Genomic DNA, 21,166 nt, shown 5'->3' on the forward strand with positions numbered 1-21,166 from the left:
CTATCTTCCTTTCTTTTCCATTTCTTAGTTTGAATCTCCAATCCCATCTCTTTGTTGCGCGCGCTTAATTATGTTACACGTCAAGGTTGTCTTATATGACGACATCAGTCATTATGACGTAATCTTTTATCAGTCGTCACATAACGGCTGAAAGCGACAAAACAGTTTCTCTTGGGGACGAAAAAACGTTGATACTTACAGAGATCAAAGAGATTTTACAGCTCCACAATGGCGGAACTCAAGACAATGTTCTCGAATGTCCGTATGAAAGAAATGAAGCAAAGTTTCGACAAGTTCGCCGAGAACAGCAAGATCAAATGTGAAGACTTCGGAAAAGTTATGAAAGACTGCGGCGAAGATGTCGCTGCTTATCAACTGAGAAAGATTACCGAAGAAGTCCAAACACAAAAGGGTGGAGTGCTAAGCTTTGACGAATTCACAGACTTGTTTTCTAAGTTATCGACGAAAGCGGTTGGTGGTCGCTACAAGCAAGCCATTGATAGTCGGAAAGGAGTTCAAAAAGTTGAAGGCGATTCTACGGCGTCAGCTGAAGGAACGAGACACTCTTTTTCCGATGACGAGCAGATCGGTTTTAGCGATTGGATAAACTCGGTTTTGGAAGGCGATGATGATTTGAAAGGTAAGAAACGTGAAAAAAAATTAAAAATTCAATAGCTTAAAACCTCCAGTTGTTTACTAAGGAAAATTATTACAAAAGAATTAAAGTCAGGACTTTGCGCTTTCGGCAGTTACTTAACAAACGTAAAATTTGGTTTCCTTTATAGAAAAGCATCTTCCAATTCAAGAAGAGGACAGAGACGCCTTGTTCAATGCCGTAAAAGACGGCATTTTACTGTGCAAGTTGATTAACTGGGCCGTTCCTGGCACGGTAGACGAGAGAGCGATCAACAAGAAAAAGCTAAACGTGTACAACATTCACGAAAATCAAACGCTGGTGTTGAATTCCGCCATGGCTATCGGTTGTAACATTGTGAACATCGGTGCGCAGGATTTGATTGAAGGCAAACCCCATCTTGTGCTTGGGTTATTATGGCAGGTTATCAGGGTATGTTATTAACGCATGAATCTGCCTTTGTTTTCATCTCACCTCATCTCTAATATGAATATAACTTGCTCAGCGAATCCTAACCTTCGCGCACCCTGGGATGGCCCGAGAACAATAATTTGCGCGATTTATTACTATGGGGGGAGGGGGGAGGAGAAGATCTTAGCAAGGGTTATTGAAATCTAAAAAGAAAATTGGGGGTAACCAGACATTTTTTAGAGCTTCATTTTCGAAAAACATTCCGTAAATTGTTGAGTGTTTCAAATCTTTCTACATTATTGCTAAATTTTTTCTGAAAAACGCACATTTACCTCCAATTTTCTTTTTGGATTTAAGAATCCCTTGCTAAGATCTACTTTTCCCACACAGTCATCAACTGCGCAATGAAACATCTGTTTCAGCAGCTACCATCGTTAACGTGAATAAAAAAATCAACGAAAATCTCATCGTATCTCACAAGCTTTGCTAATTTGAAGGACGCTCTTTAAATTAAAACAAAAATGCGATTGGTACGCAGAGAAGTTTATCGGATCGTTCAATTCCCTCCTCAAGTGGTCAAGAAATGGAAGTGTTCTTTAAGGACGGTGCTTACTAATTAAGAAGTATTTTTGTTTGGTTTATGACTATGCGGGGAAAGCAGATCTTAGCAAGGGCTATTGAAATCCAAAAAGAAATTTGGGGGTAACCACGCATTTTTTTTTTTAGAGATAAAAATTATTCTAAAACTGAAACAATAAAATACAAAGAAAACTGAAAAAAAATTCAAAATTGAAGCTTGTTTATCTCTGAAAAATGCATGGTTACCCCCAATTTTCTTGCACTTGCACTTGCCAAGTTCTGCTTTCTCCGCATAGTTTTAAACCACGCAAAAAATATCCCTGTATTAGTAGGCGCCACCCATAGGAAACCCGAGTATCTCGAGATGCGCAGAACGTATGCGCAGTAACAAAAGTAGGCACCGTCCTTAAATCTGAACTCAGCGCCCTAGCAATTATTTGATTTCTCCCCAGATTGGCTTGTTCGCGCAGCTCACGATTCAAAGATGTCCCGGGCTGGTGCGATTAGTTGATGAAGACGAGACCATTGAGCAGCTCCTCCGTCTACCTCCAGAAGCTATACTGATACGCTGGTTCAACTACCAGCTTCAAGAAGCAGGACATGTCCGCCGTGTGGCTAACTTCTCGTCTGATATAGCAGATGCTGAGAACTACAGTGTGCTCTTACACCAGGTAAGAAATAGCTCACGAGCAGATCCCCCGTTTCCCTGATATTAGAAGGCTGATTTAGCGACAGAACGGGACCGTCAGATGACAACGGCGCGCTCATCATACCCATAAGATAGTCGAAATAGACTCGCGTCCAGACTATTCCGCGCGCTCCTGCGTCCTCAAATGACCTTCCCGTTCTGTTGGTAAATCATCCTAGTGGTAGTCAAGCTGGAAGAATAATGTAATTGCAAGTGTAAATTGCTCGTTCCTAATTTCAAATGAAGATGGGACCGGACGAGTTTTTAAATTTCATGGCGTCCATTACAAGAACGATCACATTAAAATTAGCCAGTTTACCAAGTTTGAGGTTCTGTCATTAAATTGCAACTATGCAGAAGGCTTTAAAAAATTGGAAACATTAGAGACTTTGTATGGATTTGGGCGAAGCCATCTCAGAATTAGAGACATTTGTATGGAATAGCTGAGGGTCTGATCCCTTTATGAACTTCAGAACGAGCAATTGCCTGATTCAAAAAATTCTCAAGTCGCATTTCCGCGCGGTAGGTCGATCTATGTACCTACTTTTCCCTGAACTATGCCTGAGTGAGTATTTTTGGAAAGAATGGGGAAAGGTCATTGTCACGGAAATTTTCTCCCAAAATCTTTTTTTTGTTTGAATCCATATGCATGTGGATTTTGTATTTCGGATGCATATTTTGCTTCCGCAACAAATGTTTGGAGTGCGCGAAAAGGAAAAAAAATAACAAAATAAATTTTAATTGCCTTTCGTTTTACTCCTCCAATTTAGATCGCCCCTGTCGGCCTTGGAGTTGACCAGCCACATATGAGCGAATCTGATCCGACCAAACTCGCCGAGCTGGTTCTGGAGAACGCTAAAAAGATGAAATGCCGAAAGTTCGTGCGCGTCAAGGACATCATCAAAGGAAATGCCAAGCTGAACCTGGCGTTTGTGTGTAATCTATTCAACAACTTTCCGGCATTGGAGCCAGCCGAGGAAGAGTTACCAAATCTCGAGGAAACGCGCGAGGAAAAGACGTTCCGTAACTGGATGAACAGCATGGGGGTGAGGCCGTTTGTGCATAACCTCTTTCTGGATCTAGACGATGGGTGTGTTCTGCTTCAGCTATTTGAGCTGGTAAGTATCGATTACGTCCCCAGAACTTCTCGATCAGCGTTCAAAAGGCGGCGCATAGATGGCAATCTCGTTCCCAGAGGCTGCGTTCCTTTTGGTCAGCACCATGGCCGCTGCCGGCCTAAAACACGCGAGGGCTCTGGGGACGAGATTGCATATATGGAGTGGTCGGCTAATCTCGTACCCGGATGTTTGCCTTCGGAGAAAACATCCGGGAAAATCGATCACGTTCAGCAAATATCTGATTGGTTAATGAACAAGGCCCTGTGTAAGTTGCGTCAAATCTTTACTAAAAAAAAAAACAAAAATCTGTGTTCACAATTGTCCTTTTGTGCATGTGGATTCTTGTATCAATTTAAACTTAACGTTTCATTGAACTGCGGCAAGTTCTTATAAACATATAATTTTTTAAAGTGTTGTCTCCGTTCAATGGTTTGTGAAAACGGATTGCTTGGCAACCTGTGGGCGTAATACAGCGCGCGGACTCTGGGCACCTGAACATCAACAAAACTTTAGCGGCGGCTTTCTTCTTTCCCGGAAACTTGAAACATTGATTTTCTTTTCTGAATACGGTAGGTGAAATATTACCGACATTTATTGCGACAAATTGATCTTGACAATTCGTCAGCAAAAGTCATTTTGTTAAAAATGTTGGGCATGCGCAGTTGTGCTATGTGTTACATTCCTGACACCTGAAAACGGATTTTTCCAGATGTTCTCTTCCGAAGACTAGGAATATCTGGGTACGAGATTGGGTGGTCGCCAACTTGATCGCATAACTCCCAAATCCCGAGGGACGAATATGAATGAATTCATTGTTCTGAGTCAATTATGGCTTTTCCAAAAAAAAAAAAAAAAAAAAAGAAGAGAACTGGGTCTAGCCATAATACAGTTCTGTCCACTTTCAGTATACAATAATTTTCACATAAAGAACACGCAATTCTTCCTCTGGGTGCGCCACACAGAGAATGAAACTTCTAAAGCCCTGGTCAAACAGCGCATGACAGTCAATGATAGTGAATGATAGTTGAAACTCGCGCGCTCGTTCGACCACCAGCTATCATGTGCTATCATCGACTATCATTCACTCTGAGCGTGCTCAAATTCTTCATTATAGTTGATGATAGTTTTTCCCGGCGTTTGACCACGCGCATGATAGTCGATGATAGTGTTTTGGTCAGCTGTTTTCTCCACCAGGGCTCGCTAGATTCATTTTCCGTTAGTTCTGCCAACGACTGAAGGAAAACGAAGCAGGCTTCCGCCCTCTTTAGCCACGAAAAATTCATCCGTGCGAAGTTTTGTAACGTAACGCGACGCCATGTTTGTAATGTTTACACTTGGCAGGTGCCTGACATTAGAGAGCTTAAGGCTTGAAAACACGGTGTCACATTGCCTGCAACATACATAAAGCACACAAGGTTATTCCCGGTACGTTCGCTTCACCATTCTCTCTCAAACTGAGCTGCGAACAACGTTATGTGCAGCAGCAAATTGTGCAATGGAAATACGGGGAAATTTAGAAATGACGCACAGGGTTGCACTGAATCGTCCGGACCTTTTCGCAATCAAGATAAATTGAATCATGTAACGTGAATGGTTGCACAATTCGAAACTAGTAAGCGAGATGTGTGCCATTTTATGATAGACATCACAAAGTGTCCACTAGCCTTAATCCTGAACTGAACACTACTCAGCTGAAATAAGTCACCTAATTTAAGAAAAAATCCACAAAAATTCTAGACACTGTTGCAGACTGAACAAAACTAGTGAAGAAAAAAAAAACAATAAAAAACATTTCCCCTTTTGGAGTGACACATTCTCACCTTAAGTAGCTTAGTTTGGAGAGTGCTCTTTAAAGAAGAGTTCGTTTCTTCTCTATCCTATATGCAGATTAAGAATGGAATTGTGGACTGGACCAAGGTGAACAGACCACCTTACAAGAAGATCAGCGAGAAGATGAAGAAACTCGAAAACTGCAATTACGCCATCGACGTCGCCAAGAAGCTCGAATTTTCATTGGTTGGAATCGGAGGCCAGGACTTGCTTGACGGCAACAAAAAGTTAATGTTGGGTATCCTGTACCAGACCATGCGCGCGTACACATTGGTTATCCTGCAGAAATGCGCGGGAAGTGACAAGCCAATCAAAGACGACGAAATCGTGGCGTGGGTCAACGGCAGACTGGAAAAAGGCGGGAAGGACACCAGAATAACCTGTTTTAAGGACCCATGTATTTCCACCAGCGGCTGTGTTTTTGACTTGATCGACGCCATCAAACCGGGGTTTATTCAATACAACATGGTGGCCGGAGGAGAATCGGAAGAGGACAAGCTGTCGAACGCTAAGTACGCCATCTCGATGGCGCGCAAGATTGGTGCAAAATTGTATGCGCTGCCAGAGGATCTGGTAGAGGTCAAAACCAAGATGGTTCTCACCGTTTTCGCTTGTATGATGGCAGTGGATCACGCCCTGTCAGCCAAAGACTAATCTCTCTCATCACTGTAGAAGTATTTTGCCGTTTCTCTTGAACATTACACAATCGTTTTCCTATTTTGCAACAGATTAGTTATCGAGTGTGCCCTCTTTAATAGTGTTAGGATGCTGTTTGAACAATTCAAATTTACTTTTCTCGTAATTTCGATAGGGAAGGGACCATAATCCATTTGCCATGGTTATCAGTAAACTTCAGTTTATGAGGGAGTACTTTTCTAAATGATTGTTGCGAATGAGATCCAATTTTGGACAATCGCAACAGTTTACGACAATAATTTCTGTCAGTTTTCGTGTACGACTTTAAAGAAGTAAAGAAATACTTTCACGTGACTCGCGTCATCTTTTTTTTTTTACCTATTAGCTTAACCTCCTTATTTAGTGTCCCAAACTACAATAGACGATTTCCGAGTTGCTTTGACTTCATTTCGAAAGCAAGGCTAAGTGCAAAGCTTTCAATGTGAAAATAGACCATTTCCGAGTTGCTTTAAACCTCATTATGAAAGTGAGGCTATGTGCAAAGTTTTTGTTATGAAAATTAGTTCTCATTCATATGCAAACAAAACTAATTTTCATGTGAAAAGTTTCGCACTCAGCCTCGCTTTCATAGTGAGGTTCGCAGCCACTCGGAAATGGCCTATTAGTTTTGTTTGCCTATGAATGAAAGCTAATTTTCATAATAGTTTCGCACTTAGCCTCGCGTTCATAACGAGGTTCAAAGCAACTCGGAACTGGCCTATAGTGCATACTTCTACAGAGGTGTGTACTGGTCAACATCTTTCAATTCACTAATCCAGAAACTACGGAGACTGGTTCGAGTGTGGGATTATGGGATCGTTTGGGTAACGATCCCATAATCCCTTACTCGTCCCAGTCTTCTCACAGTTTCTGGAGTATGGAATTGGAAAGTCATACTTTTGGATTCCATAAGAGTATACGAGTCGGAGTAACGTACAGATTCAAACGTTGCATCATAATTGGACTCTTGAAGGCAAAGGCGTTCAAAATGTCTTCATATTTTCTTAGTACAGTTCCCCATACGTTACGTGCACTACATAATCAAACAGAAACCTCGCATTACAAAATATTTTATTTGGCGGGATTCACCCCAAGAAACATTCGCTTAGGTCACAAACTTGATTCATAGCCTCTGACGCATGGATGCACTTAAAAATTTACGTTTCAGTTCTTGTATAAAAGGCGATTAGTGCCAGTCTCTTCAGCAGACGGTACCTGTGGCGATAGCGCCAACATTCGTAGTAGAAATCTTTATTGACCCACCCAATTTCAGGAGACGTACGATATCCATTGTAGAAAAAAAAAATAGCAAAGAGGGTAATTGTTAATTGAGCCTAGAGGCTAAAGGAACCATAAGGTTTTCGGGTTAGCCCCTAATAGCTGTTTAGAGTTTGTTTGTTCTTTCGCTAAGATATCACTTGTATGACTTTTTGCTCCCATTTGTCTGGATCTTGCAGTCCTGTTCATTTTTCATTGCCAGTGCTCAAGACAACGTAACGGTAGACAGGGGGCGAGGAATTTTATGGAACATTCCGTGTCTTCTGAAAAAGGAAAACACTGCAAAAACTGTTGCCTGGTATCGAAAAATATCCAAATGGCCAAAGCAAAAGAATTGAATTCTTATTGATATTTTATACGAAGAAAAGGAGACACTTCAAAATAAAGGGACACATTTCGAGAGGTATACATGAGGCGGCTCGGTGAGGTAAGGTTTATAATTTAGTGGGTTGACTGTTCGCCAGTCGCGATCACAATTTAAAGAACGATTAAGGTTTTATAATTTAATAGCTCGACGGCTTACCAGTCGCGGTCAGAATTTAAAGAACGATTAAGGTTTATAATTTAGTGGCTCGGTGGCTCGCCAGTCGCGAACAGAATTTAAAGAGGCTGAATGTGTTCTATTTGACTGGTGAGCCATGGGCCCTGTATCCTTAAGCAATTCACAGTCCTTTACCAAGGACCCAAAATCTGGAACTCTCTCCCAACATCAATTACTTCTTCATCTTGTTTTTTCACCTTTAAGGAAAAAATGTTGCAGTTTTTATCTGTAAAATCATTAATTGTCCAAGCCGCACTTACGCAGCACCATATTTTCTATTTATTAATGACAGCCGAGGTGGCCTCTCTCATAAGGCGGGTGGTTTCTTGAGGTCTCCTCGCCATTACCTTGACTTGTAAATTGAATGATTTCTTTTTGTTTTTTAGTAAGGCAAATAAATGATCCTATAGTTTAGCCGAAGAGGTTTAATTTTTCAAGGTGTTCTGATTTCGTAATATCCGGAATACGTCTCAATAAAACGCGTCCATAGTGTCGAACCTTTGATACGCATTTTCAGTTTTCTTTTTTCACCGCGCCATTCTTCACTTCACTATGGTTCGCCGTCGGTTTCTTCTTCAGCTCTTTCTGTAGCCGACTCATATCTGAAAACAGATTCCTCTTAAGAACAGCAGAAGCGGTGATGACACCACTAAACATGGCTCCAGCAAACCCGCAGCTTAAGATATCCTGTCCAGTGAGATACAATCCGCGGATAGAGGTACTCGGTCGGAGCTTTATAGCAGACTGGGGGCTGAAGCGTTCCACGTGGTGGTCAATCCCGTATATTTCCCCACGGGGTGCCGCGATGTAGTACCTGGGAAAAGGACACTGTATATTGAACCCAAGACTATTACCTGTACGGCGCAATGCGCATGATTAGTGTAGCCATTGTTAATAGACCCTTCTCCAAAATGGCGGCAACAGATTTAAACGCGTTAAAATTGAACTGAATGAAAAACTGATACCAGCACTGGAAAGAGCACCTTTACTTGAGTAACCCTGCAAAGTTTCAGCATGTCAGGTGTAATATCAACTGAGAAAACGTAAGTTGAAAAATGAAAAATTTACAGACGTTTGTATGACTGGGGGTATGACGTATACCCCTAGTCACACAAACGTCTGTAAATTTGTTAAATTTCATCTTACATTTCCTAAGCTGATATAACACCTAATAAGTTGAAACTTTGCAAGGTTACTAAAGTAAAGGTGCTCTTTCCAGTGCTGGTATCAGTTTTTCATTCAGTTCAATTTTAACTCATTCAAATCTGTTGCCGCCATTTTGGAGAAAAGTCTATTGAACCCAAGACTATTACCTGTACGGCGCAATGCGCATGATTAGCGTAGCCATTGTTAATTAATTGGTTAAGGCCCCATCCACACAAATGCGTTTTCAAAAGATCCGTTTCATCTAAACAAAACGAAGAAAAATATTTCCATCCACACTAGCGTTTTTGTATCGTTTTCACCTGTCCACACTAAAACACTCGAAAACGATGAAAACGACTGGGACCTGGGATTGCGCATGTGTTAACATCACAAGACCATCCGCCATCTTGGACAGATGCTCCGATATGGCATGTGACGCTTTTTACGTCACCGTTTTCACCTGTCCACACTAGAAACGAAGCGTTTTCAAAAGTCTCCAGTCTCTAAGTTTACATTACAGCAATGTAATGTAAAACCTTATTGTAATTTATACTAAATTAAAAATTTCAAATATTTTTATTGTAATTACTCTTTTCTTTTTTCGTATATTGTACATAATTCAGTTGTACGACTGCGAGGTATGATGTGTAATAAATGATTTCTTTCTCTCTTTCTCTGTTTTCGTCGGCGTTTTTGGGCGTTTTAGTGTGGAAGATGGGCGAAAACGCATCAAAAAGGATACGTTTGCAAACGAAAACGCATTAGTGTGGATGGGCCTTAGATGAACGGCGAAGCACGGGATAACATTTCCACACCTCATTTCTCTCTCAGCTTTTTGCTCAACTTTAGCTTAGCGCGTAAAATCTCGCCAGCTACATAATTCAACGAACTCGAGTTAGTTTAATTGTATTAGTCGACCTCAAGATTAGAACTGGCCACTACATTAAATAAATTAATCAAATCACTTTATTCAAGAGTCAAATGTATTTAGCGCAGAGCACTAACTGGGGACGTTTTCCAGATCGAATTGGAATTTAGAAATGTTGGTTCTTGAGGAGAGGGGAAAACCGGAGTACCCAGAGAAAAACCTCTCGGAGCAAGGACGAGAACCAACAACAAACTCAACCCACATATGACGCCGAGTCCGGGAATCAAACCCGGACCACATTGGTGGGACGCGAGTGCTCTCACCACTGCGCCATCCGGCCTACTACCTCTAAATGAATGAACGAACGAAAGAACGAGCGAGCGAGCGAACGGACGGACGGATGGGATGGATGCGATGTCAGTTGCAATCTGTCGCGCAACGAATTTTTTTCTTTGCGTCCTACTTCCAAGCCCAACAAATTTGCATTTTGCAAACAGTAGAATGCACCCCGTTTCGCCATAAGAGGAAATAAAATGTTAACATTGTTATTTGACTCGTGAAAGCCCAATAAAATTAGTCTGAAATATATAGTACCTGTTACTCAATGGGCTTCCGACATCGAAGAAGTCCACTTTGTCACGAACTTGAGGGAAGAGCTTACAGGTCTGTTCCCATACGCGCTTTCCAATACGATTTTTAATCTCTTCGTATTCTTCTCCACGTTTCATGATCCTCTCGTTTTCCCATTCCTCAAACCACTCGTACGGGGCCAGAGTAATGATCGTGCAAGTGGTTTTCCCTGCAAAATTAAAAAGGTAGAAAAGTGAACTGCAAGTCACTCAGCTATCAGTAGGGTGTGGCCCAATACCGAAGCCCAATACTCGATATCATCGATACTCGGGTTTTCTTGAAGAATATCGAGAGAATATCGGCTATTTCGATCCTTTCGATACTGTTCACGTGACTGCTCACTTAAAATATTTGAAGGCTATTTTAGTGCCAAAAACCAATAGTTTCCTTTTGTGTACGTGCTGTGGCACTGAACTCAAAGGAAGTACAGTCAACTTTCTCCTTGCGGACACCCCGCTACGACACTCGCTATTACGGACAAAATCCAGATCCCCGGCGAAAGCCAAAGGGATTTGACTGAAACTGACTCCCCCTATTACGGACTCTCGCTATTACGGAATAGGCCATTTTACAGAGTGTGCTTAGTGACCTGGCCTTGGATTGGAAGCGAGGCTGGGGGTGACCTTGTTTTGATACAAACCTCACTGCTTTTCACATGTAAATCATGCTGTTCTTATGCTAACTAGTTTTCATTTACATATGAAAAGCAATGAGGTTTGTATCAAAACAAGGTCACCCCAGCCTCCCTTCCAATCCAAGGCCAGGTCACTAAGCACACAACTGTAAAATGGGCTATTACGGACACTTTCTGGTACAAACATAACAATTTTATTGTTTTGAGTCTTGATAAAAAGGACACAATGAACTTCGCATGCAACATAAATTGCAGTCTGATGTTCGTCATTTGTCAAAAAACACACTTTAAAAGATTTCTGGAATGTTTATTTTCGCAAAGAGCGCCAAGCGCGGGAAAACGCGTGAGCGCAAGTGACCATTGGTTTTGGTTTTGCATCCCATTGGTTGAGAACGTGGCACGAGTTTTGTTAACCAATCACAGAGCGCAGTAGTGCAAAACCAAAGAAAACGGGAATTATTTCCAACACTCAATTGAAAACCGCTATGTAATATTTGGAAAAGATCGATTTGGTGTGTTTAATTATTGGAATTGTTTTCCAACTGATCAGTCTTTCTCGGTTTCTACAGTTTGGCTACATCTCGATTTAGTTTGTGTCACGCCGGTTGTATCTCACGTTTGACGTATACTCCATATCTCCTTGAGCAATCGTCTTGGGCGCGTATTTCATTTTGCGCATTTCTGACTTTTCAACAACAATAAACTACCTATAACGTTAGACACGTTATTGTTCTTGAAAAAATAGGGAGTAAATTCCACGTTCTCTTGCTTCTTGTGCTGTTTCTAATTTCTACTCGTTTTTGAGGAACAAGAGCTTCAGTTTTCACGAAACCAAGAGGGTGCTTAAAGGGACTATGTCAGCTGGGGCACATGCGCAGTAGCGTCGCGAGTTGCGACTAATTTGCATGCAACTCGTTGCGGGATTTCTGCTTTTCCGCCATTGCAAAAGCTTTCAAAAATATAGCAACAAACAGCTTCTGTAATTACTAAAGAACGTTTGCAAATAAAAGATTCAGCTAACTTTCCGAAGATGAACGCGATTCAAACAGACGAAAACAGCTTCCTGAACTCTCCGACGGTATTTGAAAAAGTTGAGCCAACGATTTCAAAGTGCTTCTCATTAACGCGCGCATGCGCCTGGGGTGACACAGCCCCTTAAAATCGAAGGTTGTGGAGTAAATACTGTAAGCTGAATAAAACAATGAAAGTAGTCGCCTTTACCCGGATGGCGTTTCTCCCACTCTGGATCTTTCGTAGACGGAAACGAGATAAACAACAGCGGTATGTCCTCTGTACCCGCGCTGGAAGCATCCATTTCGAGGAACTCCCTGGTGATTTTATCCACGTTGTTTCCAGTGAAGGCCCATACATTTTGGGCCTTAAGTCCGAAGTCTTCCTTGGTCCCCTTAAGCCCCACGTACACGGACATGGCGCCATAGCCATGGCGTACACTGTTGGACTTCAATAAGGTTTTTTCAGGCATGGCGCGTTTCTCGTCCAAAAGGGTCTCAAAGGTGTTGTAGATTCCCGCGGCGGAAATTACAATCCGAGCGTGTATATCTACGTCACCGCCACTCTTCTGCACCCGCACCCCTGAAAGAAAAGAGTGTTGTTACTTTCGACGAGCCGCCTATTCCTATTGTCCGTTCCGAAGTTCATAAAGGGTCAGTTATTAAAAGACACTCTAGACGGTGTTTAACAAAACCACGTTCTAAGCCGTTTTCAATTTTGCCATCAATCATATTTAAACGTTGGCTGCTACTGACGGTAGCAAGAAGGCTTGCATCCCAAACTAGAAAACTATTTATCTACTTAATATCAAACACTTAAAAACACATTTAGAGGCCCACTGATTGCCTTAAGCCACGACCTAAGTTAGACTTTGTTTAAATAACTAGCCCAAAGTGACTGGACCCTAGTTTACACATATGCATTGTTCAAATTGCGTCCACTGGTGACCCAATTTTCCTTTTCAGAGTTCGCAGAGACCCAACAAGTGACCGAACTTCCCTTTTCGTTACAGATGCATTGCTATCGACAGCCTACCTTTAACTCTGCCAGAGTTTTCATCAAGCAGAATCTTGGACACCTTCGCTCGCACTAGCACCTTTCCGCCTGCTTTCTCAATGACAGGGACAATATGAAAGGCGATCTCGCTGGCGCCTCCGCGAGGGTACGATGCTCCAAACAAGTAGTGGTTTGCAAGTAGAGCATGCATAGCAAAACTTCCTTCCGTCGGCAAGGTTCCTACAATCAAACAATGAAGCAACAATAATGGAATAATACGGGAACACTGCAACTTTAAAAATCAGAAACCCATCTAAGGCCCCGTTCAGACTAGGTCACGTGCCCGGATCCGGTTCTCGGGCACCGGTCCTTGGCATGGGTACTGGTCTGAACAGGATTTTGTCAGTTCCCGCGCTTTTTCACCATGCCTCCCCGTGTCACAGTAAACGAAATGGCGGGCACTGAAAGGACGCAGGAGGAAACGATTGCTTCTTGGGCAACAAGGAGTCTGAACAACGTCATTTTCAGTGCCATCCCACGAGGTAAGGTTTGGGTTCAGAATGTTCTTGAATAGGCTTTGTTCAAAACATCTAAGAATCATTGCTATGAATTTTAAATGGAAATATTGGATAACTGTATAACTACAATAGGTCTTAACTAGAACACTCTTGAAAAACCACTTGGCAAGGGGCGCGTATTGGAAGGAGAGTCCGGAATTAAATCATAGCAGTACCTCCCATGAGTGACCTTTTCTGATGCCAAGAATGCTTACGAGGGTATCAAGTCCATTATTTTTCGTGGGGGAAGGGGAATTCCCTTCCATTCCATTCGAGTGTCGAAAGTAATTTCGCGTTTGCTTTGATTTTGCTTTGCCAGACTCTATGATTGGTTAGCAAATTTCGCGCCATTTTCTAAACCTATGGGAAGCCAAACCAAAACCAATCGTACTTGGCCACACGCGTTTTCCCGCGCTTGACGCAGGTTACATGTATTTGCTTCGAGTTCTGATTGGCTCATTGTGCTGTCTACATGTGTTGCCAGAGAAATAACTTTGGTTTTGGTTTCACAACACTCAATTGAAAACCGCTCTACATAAGCTGTATAGGTACGAAGGTTATGGCTTTGAGCTGTTTTGGTCAGAAAATGGGCATAGATTTTTCTTATTTTGGTTTCAACGTGACTGTCTGAAAATGGGTATAGATTTTATAGACCAGAATAATGTGCGTTTCTCAAAGCTCCCGAAGAGCTTTCGGGCCTGAGAAGTAATTTTCTTATTCCATTTCCACAAATTTCGGAGTTTTTTTGCACAAACTAACTCAATGTGTTTCTCAATCTTGGAAAACTTTAAAATGTTTTTGATTTTTGGTAATGAATTTTGTGCATGTAAAACAGTTTTTCGGGTCCAAAATCTTTTTGGGAGGAGTTTGAGAAACACATGCCAGGTCTGAAAATGGGTATAAATGGAAAATTCAGTAGATACTTTAGCCTGAAAGCGGGCCAAGGTTTGGAGAACTGGGTTGTAGGTCTCCAACAATAATAAATGTGAATTTCAGTGGCTCTTAGTTTCATCTACTGTTTCCAGGTCCAATTGGAATTTGGGAATGTTGGTTTTTGTGGAGAAAGTTAAACCAGAGTACCCGGAGAAAAACCTTCGGAGCAGGGCCAAAAACCAACAACAAACTCAAACCACATAAGGCATTAACACCGGGGATTGAACCCAGGCCACATTGTTGGGAGGTAATACTCTCACCACTGTGCCATCCCTGTTTCTCAGAGCCCTCTGTTCTCATTCCTATCTGCTTCGATACAGTTTTATTTAAAACTACATAAGATTTCTTGTTAGTTTAGATACAATATATTTTTATTTTACTCTTTTAGTGTGACTTACCATAGTCTCCAAAATTGTATGCCAGGACAGTCTGTAGATCTTTATTGTCAGTGAGTTCTTGCAACACCTCAGCCACTGAGCGTTTGGAATGCTTGAAGAACTTTGTCATCCAGTTAGCAAGTCCAGTCTTACATATGATTGTAGCGAGCCATTCTGGCATGAGTTTGAATGCCACATAACCTGGCATGGATTTGCGGCATTCCTACAAGGGAACAAGTACAAAATAATATAAAAATATTATAATTACAGTATGTCAACACACCAAGTCATAGTGTAGGGTCCAGGGATGTAGTGGACTTGGCACTACACCACTGTCTGAAGGGAATGAAGCGAAACCTCTTCATTTTTCTTTGTAAAAAAGAAAAGTGCAAAAAAATCTTTTAAAGAATCCCTAAAAGGAAAGTTATTTGATATACTTGAAACTGTAGACTCCTTGATTGAAGTGGAAATGATAATTGACCAAATGAAAAACTGATCACCCATGTCCTTCTCTTTTGCTAGTATAATCTGATTCTCCTTTTCCCTCTTCATCTCTTTTCTATTGTAATATTGATGATAAAAATTACATATAATTTACTTTAATTTTGTTACATAGCCTTATCTAAATCTGCATTATTATGTAAAGTTAAGGGTTTTTTTTTCCGTTTTCCACCATGTTTTGTAATTTATTTTAATTTTTTTCCCATAATGTTTCGTGCTGGTCTTGTCCTGCCTCGACTAGCTTTGTGGCCATTTGCGGGACAAGCAACTTATATCATCAGAATTTGTGAATAAATTGTTGTTGTTGTTGTTGTTGTGAACGTCTGATGTAAAATCTGCTATCAAAATGGCAAGAATCATTGAAGGAGATGTCCTTGCAGAGCAGGACAAAGTTAAGTAGGATGCTACTTCAGTTGCTTAAACAATTGAAGGGCTAAAAGCAAAACAATGCATCTGAATTTTTTCATGCAGCCTTCAATTAATTTTAGTCAGAAAACACTGCTGTTTTTTTTTAAGTGGTTTACGCTAAGTTTTGACAAAGGCAAGGCCAAACTATTGACACAGCAAACAGAGAAGCAAAGAAAGAAGCAGAACAACAGATGCTTTGCAACAACAACAACAACAACAAAATACAGACTGATGTTCTTTGATTAATTGAAGGCTACGTCATGGAAAAATTCAGCCACTTAAGCAAAACAAAAAAGTCGACCAAAAATTCCACGCAAAAAAAAAAAAAGACAGATAGTAATTGTCTCAGCCTTTCATTAGCTTAATGTATACAATATTGCACTTTTCATTCTTAAAGCCTCAATATTAGTATGCAAATTCTCACTTATTAAGTTATACACTTAGTCTGCAAAGATTGTTACGGTACCAGGAGAATGTTGTTATAAATCAAGACATTTTATCAGTGATAATCACTTCACCTATTATCAAGACCAGGCCTACTGTTTTGATCAAGAAACGATATAGGTTAACTAGTCCTTTGATTGTAATCTGTGGGACATTAAAGAACCCACACACTGTTCGAAAAGAGTAGGGATGGTATGGGATGTAGTCCCTGGTGGGCTGGTCTATCTCTATCTCTTAGTGATTTCATCTGGGTTAGGTAGGTGAGTGAGATCATTACATGGACTGACAGCAGCTGTTATTGGCACCTTTACATGCAATCGATCTCACCCCACAGAAGAATAATTCTTATGTAAACTGCTGTGTGGATATATGATATGTACAGTACATTACCACTTGACTACCATTAGTATGAAGAGAGCTCTTCTGATCCCTTGTTAATTAAATGAAGTTTTAACTTTACAAAACTAGTAATCATCGAAGATAAGGGAGTGCATTTGATGACCTCAGTCCCAGGTTCTAGCTCTCTCCTTTGCCAAGTTGGGGATGATATCATCCGCCCCTGAAAAATCTGTGTGGGATGCCAGATACACATCCCAAGATACATTCTGTCATTTGTTGATTGTCCCACACAATCTCAACTCCAAATGCAATAAGGAGTGCATTTTCACTATGTCAAACGCAACAAACAAACAAAATGAAAAACTCACTTTGAGTAGTTCCATGTATTTATCGATAGCTTCCTTCTCTGACGGAAAACTCTCATAAAGTGCCTTCCTGTAATCATCATTCCGTCCACCACAAATGGGGTACTTTCTCTGGTGCCCTGCATCCCCAATCAACACAGTGTCAAACTGCTTCTCAAGAGGAACCCATGCTAGCTGCCCCTCTGTCAGCTGATCAGAGAGAAGCCGCATGGATCCATTGCAATCCATTTCTCCAACATAATGAATACCTGGGTCATATTCATAGCCTGTAATATTAATGGTCAACAAAATGGATAATTAAGTAAACTAGTGCTAGATGGATATGCTCATCTACAAATATTGTACAATCAGTAATGACCTCAAAGCAACTGTTTAACAAAAAATTGGTGCACATGTCAAAAAGTTGAACACTGGAAAAAGACCAGTGCGTTTTCTCTTCAATGATGTTAAGCATGTGACAGTAGAAAACATCAACAAACATATTTGCTGACAGCAAATATGTTTGTTGATGTTTGATGCAAATATGTCAGTGGGGTTAACCGACAAACATACATTGCATTAAATGGGCAATTCCAGAAAATATCCATACCCAACAACGGACGGCTTCCATGTTTTAACCCCCCCTTGCCTTCGGAAATTCCAAAATGCGTTACCCCCCCATGCCCTCAGAATTCCATAATCGTGAACCCCCCCCCCTCCCCTCCCCTTCAGAATTTCCAGTTTTTAGACTTTAGCAACGCCTATATGAACAAACGAACATGAATTTATGCCTCCTCAGGGCTGTGATCTAGCGGCGCTAGGCGACAAACTTTACTCTTCAGCGACAAGAAAAACCTACCGCTAGTGGCCAGGCTGTGAAAACTTCTTTTTAAGTCCAAATTTGGCAATAATAATAAACACCATTTATGGCAGTTTTACTCGTTTTTGTTAAATTCTTGTGCTGTTTTGACGTTTACAAGGCAGAATAGCTCAAATTCAGACAGTTATAATCTTTCAGCGGTCATCGAAGCCGTCGAGGCTTGTTGCGTCCTTTTATACGTCATGTAGTGTGCACAAAAAGTGTTCTCAACCCATATGCGTCATGTAGTGTACATGAAATGTATCATGATCTATCGATGTTTGTCTTCTGCTTCCGCAGTCATACGTTCGTGGATAATTTTATTTACGAGCTACAAAAGTCCACTACAATAGCGTTTTCAAGAACCTCACTCTACACTTTCTACTCCAGAAATCCCACCTGTGAAATTCACCAGTGCCTTCGGATATCCAAACGTAAATACCCCCCCATGCCCTCAGAATTCCATAATCGTGAACCCCCCTCCCCTTCGGAAATCCTAAAAGCCATCCGTGGTATGGTATGGATATTTTCTGGAATCGCCCAATATACCCTCATGTTTTTATTATCCTCTGCGAGCAGAGGCCCTTCAATCTAGGGCCTCTACTCGCAGGGTAGTCTTGCTTTAGAGTCAAATGAATCTTTCTGCTGGTAACAAGAGCAGACTGAAATACTTTGATAGAAACTACACAAATACTGACTCTTGACCATAACAGGCCATAACAGTCACGAAAGATTTGGTGTAACATTGGGTCATTCCATTTTTTATCCCCACACCCCCTATGGAAGGCAAGATTCTGACAGGTCTTTTTGTGCCTGACACCACCATGCGTGACTGAAATAGTGATTCCGACACCCCTATGCATGACTGAAATAGTGATTTACAGCTGTAGACATATTGAGATTCCAAGACCCTCATGTTTGATGAATTATGTCTGTTTCAAGAGCTCCCTTATACTCCAAATTCAAGATTCCGACAGATTAGTTTGGACATAACAAAATTATCCCCTCCATAGGGGGGGGGGGATAAAAAATGGAATGACCCATTTGCGAAATCCCGAGAGGGGAACTCTCAATATGAAAGCTGGCAAGCACATTTCTGTAAAATAGAGGTATTTAATTGAGAATATTGAACAAATGAACTTAAAAGTAAAAGTTGCACATAAGCTCAAGTTTTCTGCAGACTTTGAGCATAACTTACGGTACTTAACTTACTTCTTCTGTTATTCGCCAATCTTACCTTTATCGATGAAGGAGTGACAACAGCCGCCCGCCTGATCGTGTTGCTCTAAAACTAAAACCTTTTTTCCTGCTTTCGCTAAAAGTGCTGCTGTACTTAAACCTCCAATGCCGCTTCCTATGACGATAGCATCAAGATCCTCGGGCACTTTGCGCGCCACAAATCCCTGCTTGATAACCTTGTCCCGTTCACCTTGGTCGAGTACCAAGGGATTCAGAGGTCGCCGGCAGTCGAAGGCAAAAGGGTTCTTGCCCCGATGCCGAAACTTGGCACGAATTTTGGAGATTATAAGTGGTATAACTACTACAAGAAAGGCTGTTAGGAAGAATTCGCGAGGATAGTTTCTTCTGAAATACAGAAGAAGCTCAAAAAGTTTCTCCAAAAGAGCCATTTTTCCGCCGTGTCATGTGTACAATGCATCATGGGGCAGCTTTCGCAACTTCCTGGCCTTGTGAGTCCCAAGATGCAAAGCAACTTCCGGTGGTTTTGGGAATCGTCACGCAATCTTTCCTCCTCATCAAACGCCCTGCTGGAGGAAACCACGGAAGTGATAACTCGCTAAAATGGCCTAACCCTAACCCTAACCTCAAATCAGAAAAAGAAGACAAAGAAACAATAAGCAGTACACCTTAGAAATAAAGGTATATTATTTTTATTGAGAAATTTTTTGGAAGTTTTACCCTCTATATTAAAAGCGCGAACGTAAATATTCCCATACACTGAATTCTGTGAGCTAACACCCTCTTTTTTAAAGGCCCACATTCACCCAAGATGTATTGCGCGCCGAGGAACAGTTTTCATATATGAAAACCCTCCCATTTTATTTGAGCGCGAGTCGAGTGAGAAAGCAATAAGCGATCACGAATATTCTTTCCCTCCAGCACGAGTCGCCTAGGAAACCCGCATGAACCGCTTGAGTTCGGACAGCCAATAAGATCACGCGTTTGGGCAATACAGCATTTCAAAACAAAAACAATCGACCGCAATGACTCTTGGGTGAAGGTGGGCCTTTAAGTACGTGCATCAAATATACCTAGCATGATGAAAAAAGAGAACTGGAATTACCCGAACCCAAACATTTTTTGGTGTAGGGGTGTGGATGGAAGGGGTAAGGGGGGGGGGGGGGGGGGCTTTTTTGCCTGCTCTGTCAAAATAGCGAGTCGCAAGCTAAACACCCAAACCACAACGCGGACTCAAGTTTGGAATCTGGCAGCCTTTATTACAACCTAAACTAACCGTAACATAATACATATAAGATTGAACGGATCATAAATTATAAACTGGTACAAACAATAGCGCTGGAACAATCCTTTTTTTTTTTTTTTTTTTTTTTTTTTACAGATCATAGTTTCAGCTCAGTTCAGTTCAGTTTATTGTTTTGCCATAAAAAAAAAGTGTACAAATGCAAATTATTACTATTTAACTGACTAATGGCGAGGAAGCCCGAGGGAACAGCCACCGGGCTTTTAAGGAATGGGCTCCCTCAGTTAAGGGACCAGAGATAACATAAAGATAACATAGTCCCTATAACGATATTATAAATACAACAACAAAAACCGACAAGACAAGACTGCCCTTGAGTGGGTGGGACTGGGAGGGCAAAATTTTACCACCAAGGCCTAACTACTGACTGCCATAGCTAAATATAGGTTGCTGTAGCCAGATGCTGTTTGTGCTACAGCTTATATTGAATGAGTATATCAGGTTGACTAAGCCTTAATTATCATATACAGGTCCTGAAACTTGTGTCCATAGGTCATGATTGGCTATTACGTTATCTTGTGACTATCATGCTGCGTACCAAGAATGTTAGGTCATAGGCTCGTAAACTAGTGACAGTAGTGAATAGCCTGATAGGTCGAGATAAGGCCCCAAGGTCCCGTACCCTGTCGACAGGTTGTTGCCAAACTCCAAACAATATTCCGGCGCTAAAAGCGCCAAACGAGCGGGTCCAAAGTTCATGAAGACCGACCAGTCATTCACGAGCTACTAACGTAACATCTCCCCTTTTAGACTGTTCTTTCCCGACTTATGTACAAAAGATCGAAGCGACTTTGCTAACAGGGTATCAGAAGCCCAGAAGCCATGTAAGGCCATTTGTACTTGAACAGCGTTATGTGCGTGACAC

At 41.4% G+C, this 21,166-nt stretch overlaps 2 protein-coding genes and 1 long non-coding RNA gene across 3 annotated transcripts in view; 2 read left to right on the forward strand and 1 right to left on the reverse strand.

Moving 5' to 3' along the window:
- The window catches only part of LOC146483249 (uncharacterized), a 333,500-nt gene that overhangs the window by 14,289 nt on the left and 298,045 nt on the right, over nucleotides 1-21,166 (forward strand). The gene's annotated exons all lie outside the window — the stretch shown is intronic.
- Nucleotides 121-6,250, forward strand: LOC146483251 (fimbrin-like). The gene is made up of 5 exons (XM_085106313.1): nucleotides 121-640; nucleotides 786-1,066; nucleotides 2,077-2,295; nucleotides 3,083-3,430; nucleotides 5,318-6,250. The coding sequence occupies exons 1-5, from the start codon at nucleotides 229-231 to the stop codon at nucleotides 5,912-5,914; spliced, it is 1,857 nt and encodes a 618-aa protein (XP_084962439.1). The 5' UTR covers nucleotides 121-228; the 3' UTR covers nucleotides 5,915-6,250.
- LOC146483252 (all-trans-retinol 13,14-reductase-like) lies at nucleotides 8,176-19,466 on the reverse strand. The gene is made up of 7 exons (XM_085106314.1): nucleotides 19,039-19,466; nucleotides 16,967-17,229; nucleotides 14,928-15,129; nucleotides 13,079-13,279; nucleotides 12,254-12,625; nucleotides 10,363-10,567; nucleotides 8,176-8,568 (listed from the first exon to the last, which is right to left on the reverse strand). Exons 1-7 carry the CDS (start codon nucleotides 19,427-19,429, stop codon nucleotides 8,268-8,270), a joined length of 1,935 nt encoding a protein of 644 aa, XP_084962440.1. The 5' UTR covers nucleotides 19,430-19,466; the 3' UTR covers nucleotides 8,176-8,267.

The sequence above is a fragment of the Pavona decussata genome, unplaced genomic scaffold, assembly GCF_977016875.1.
Source record: "Pavona decussata unplaced genomic scaffold, jaPavDecu1.1 SCAFFOLD_40, whole genome shotgun sequence".
Classification (NCBI taxonomy): domain Eukaryota; kingdom Metazoa; phylum Cnidaria; class Anthozoa; order Scleractinia; family Agariciidae; genus Pavona; species Pavona decussata.

What these genes read in the sequence shown, in the direction of transcription:
- LOC146483251 (XM_085106313.1), top strand. Translation starts at nt 229, where the DNA reads ATGGCGGAACTCAAGACAATGTTCTCGAATGTCCGTATGAAAGAAATG. An exon ending in AGGCGATGATGATTTGAAAG is followed by an intron (nt 641 to 785) that starts GTAAGAAACGTG and finishes TTTCCTTTATAG; the next exon opens with AAAAGCATCTTCCAATTCAA. An exon ending in TGCTTCAGCTATTTGAGCTG is followed by an intron (nt 3,431 to 5,317) that starts GTAAGTATCGAT and finishes TCCTATATGCAG; the next exon opens with ATTAAGAATGGAATTGTGGA.
- LOC146483252 (XM_085106314.1), bottom strand. Translation starts at nt 19,429, where the DNA reads ATGGCTCTTTTGGAGAAACTTTTTGAGCTTCTTCTGTATTTCAGAAGA. An exon ending in AAACTCTGGCAGAGTTAAAG is followed by an intron (nt 12,626 to 13,078) that starts GTAGGCTGTCGA and finishes CTTTTCTTTCAG; the next exon opens with GGGTGCGGGTGCAGAAGAGT. An exon ending in GGAAGCCCATTGAGTAACAG is followed by an intron (nt 8,569 to 10,362) that starts GTACTATATATT and finishes TCCTTTTCCCAG; the next exon opens with GTACTACATCGCGGCACCCC.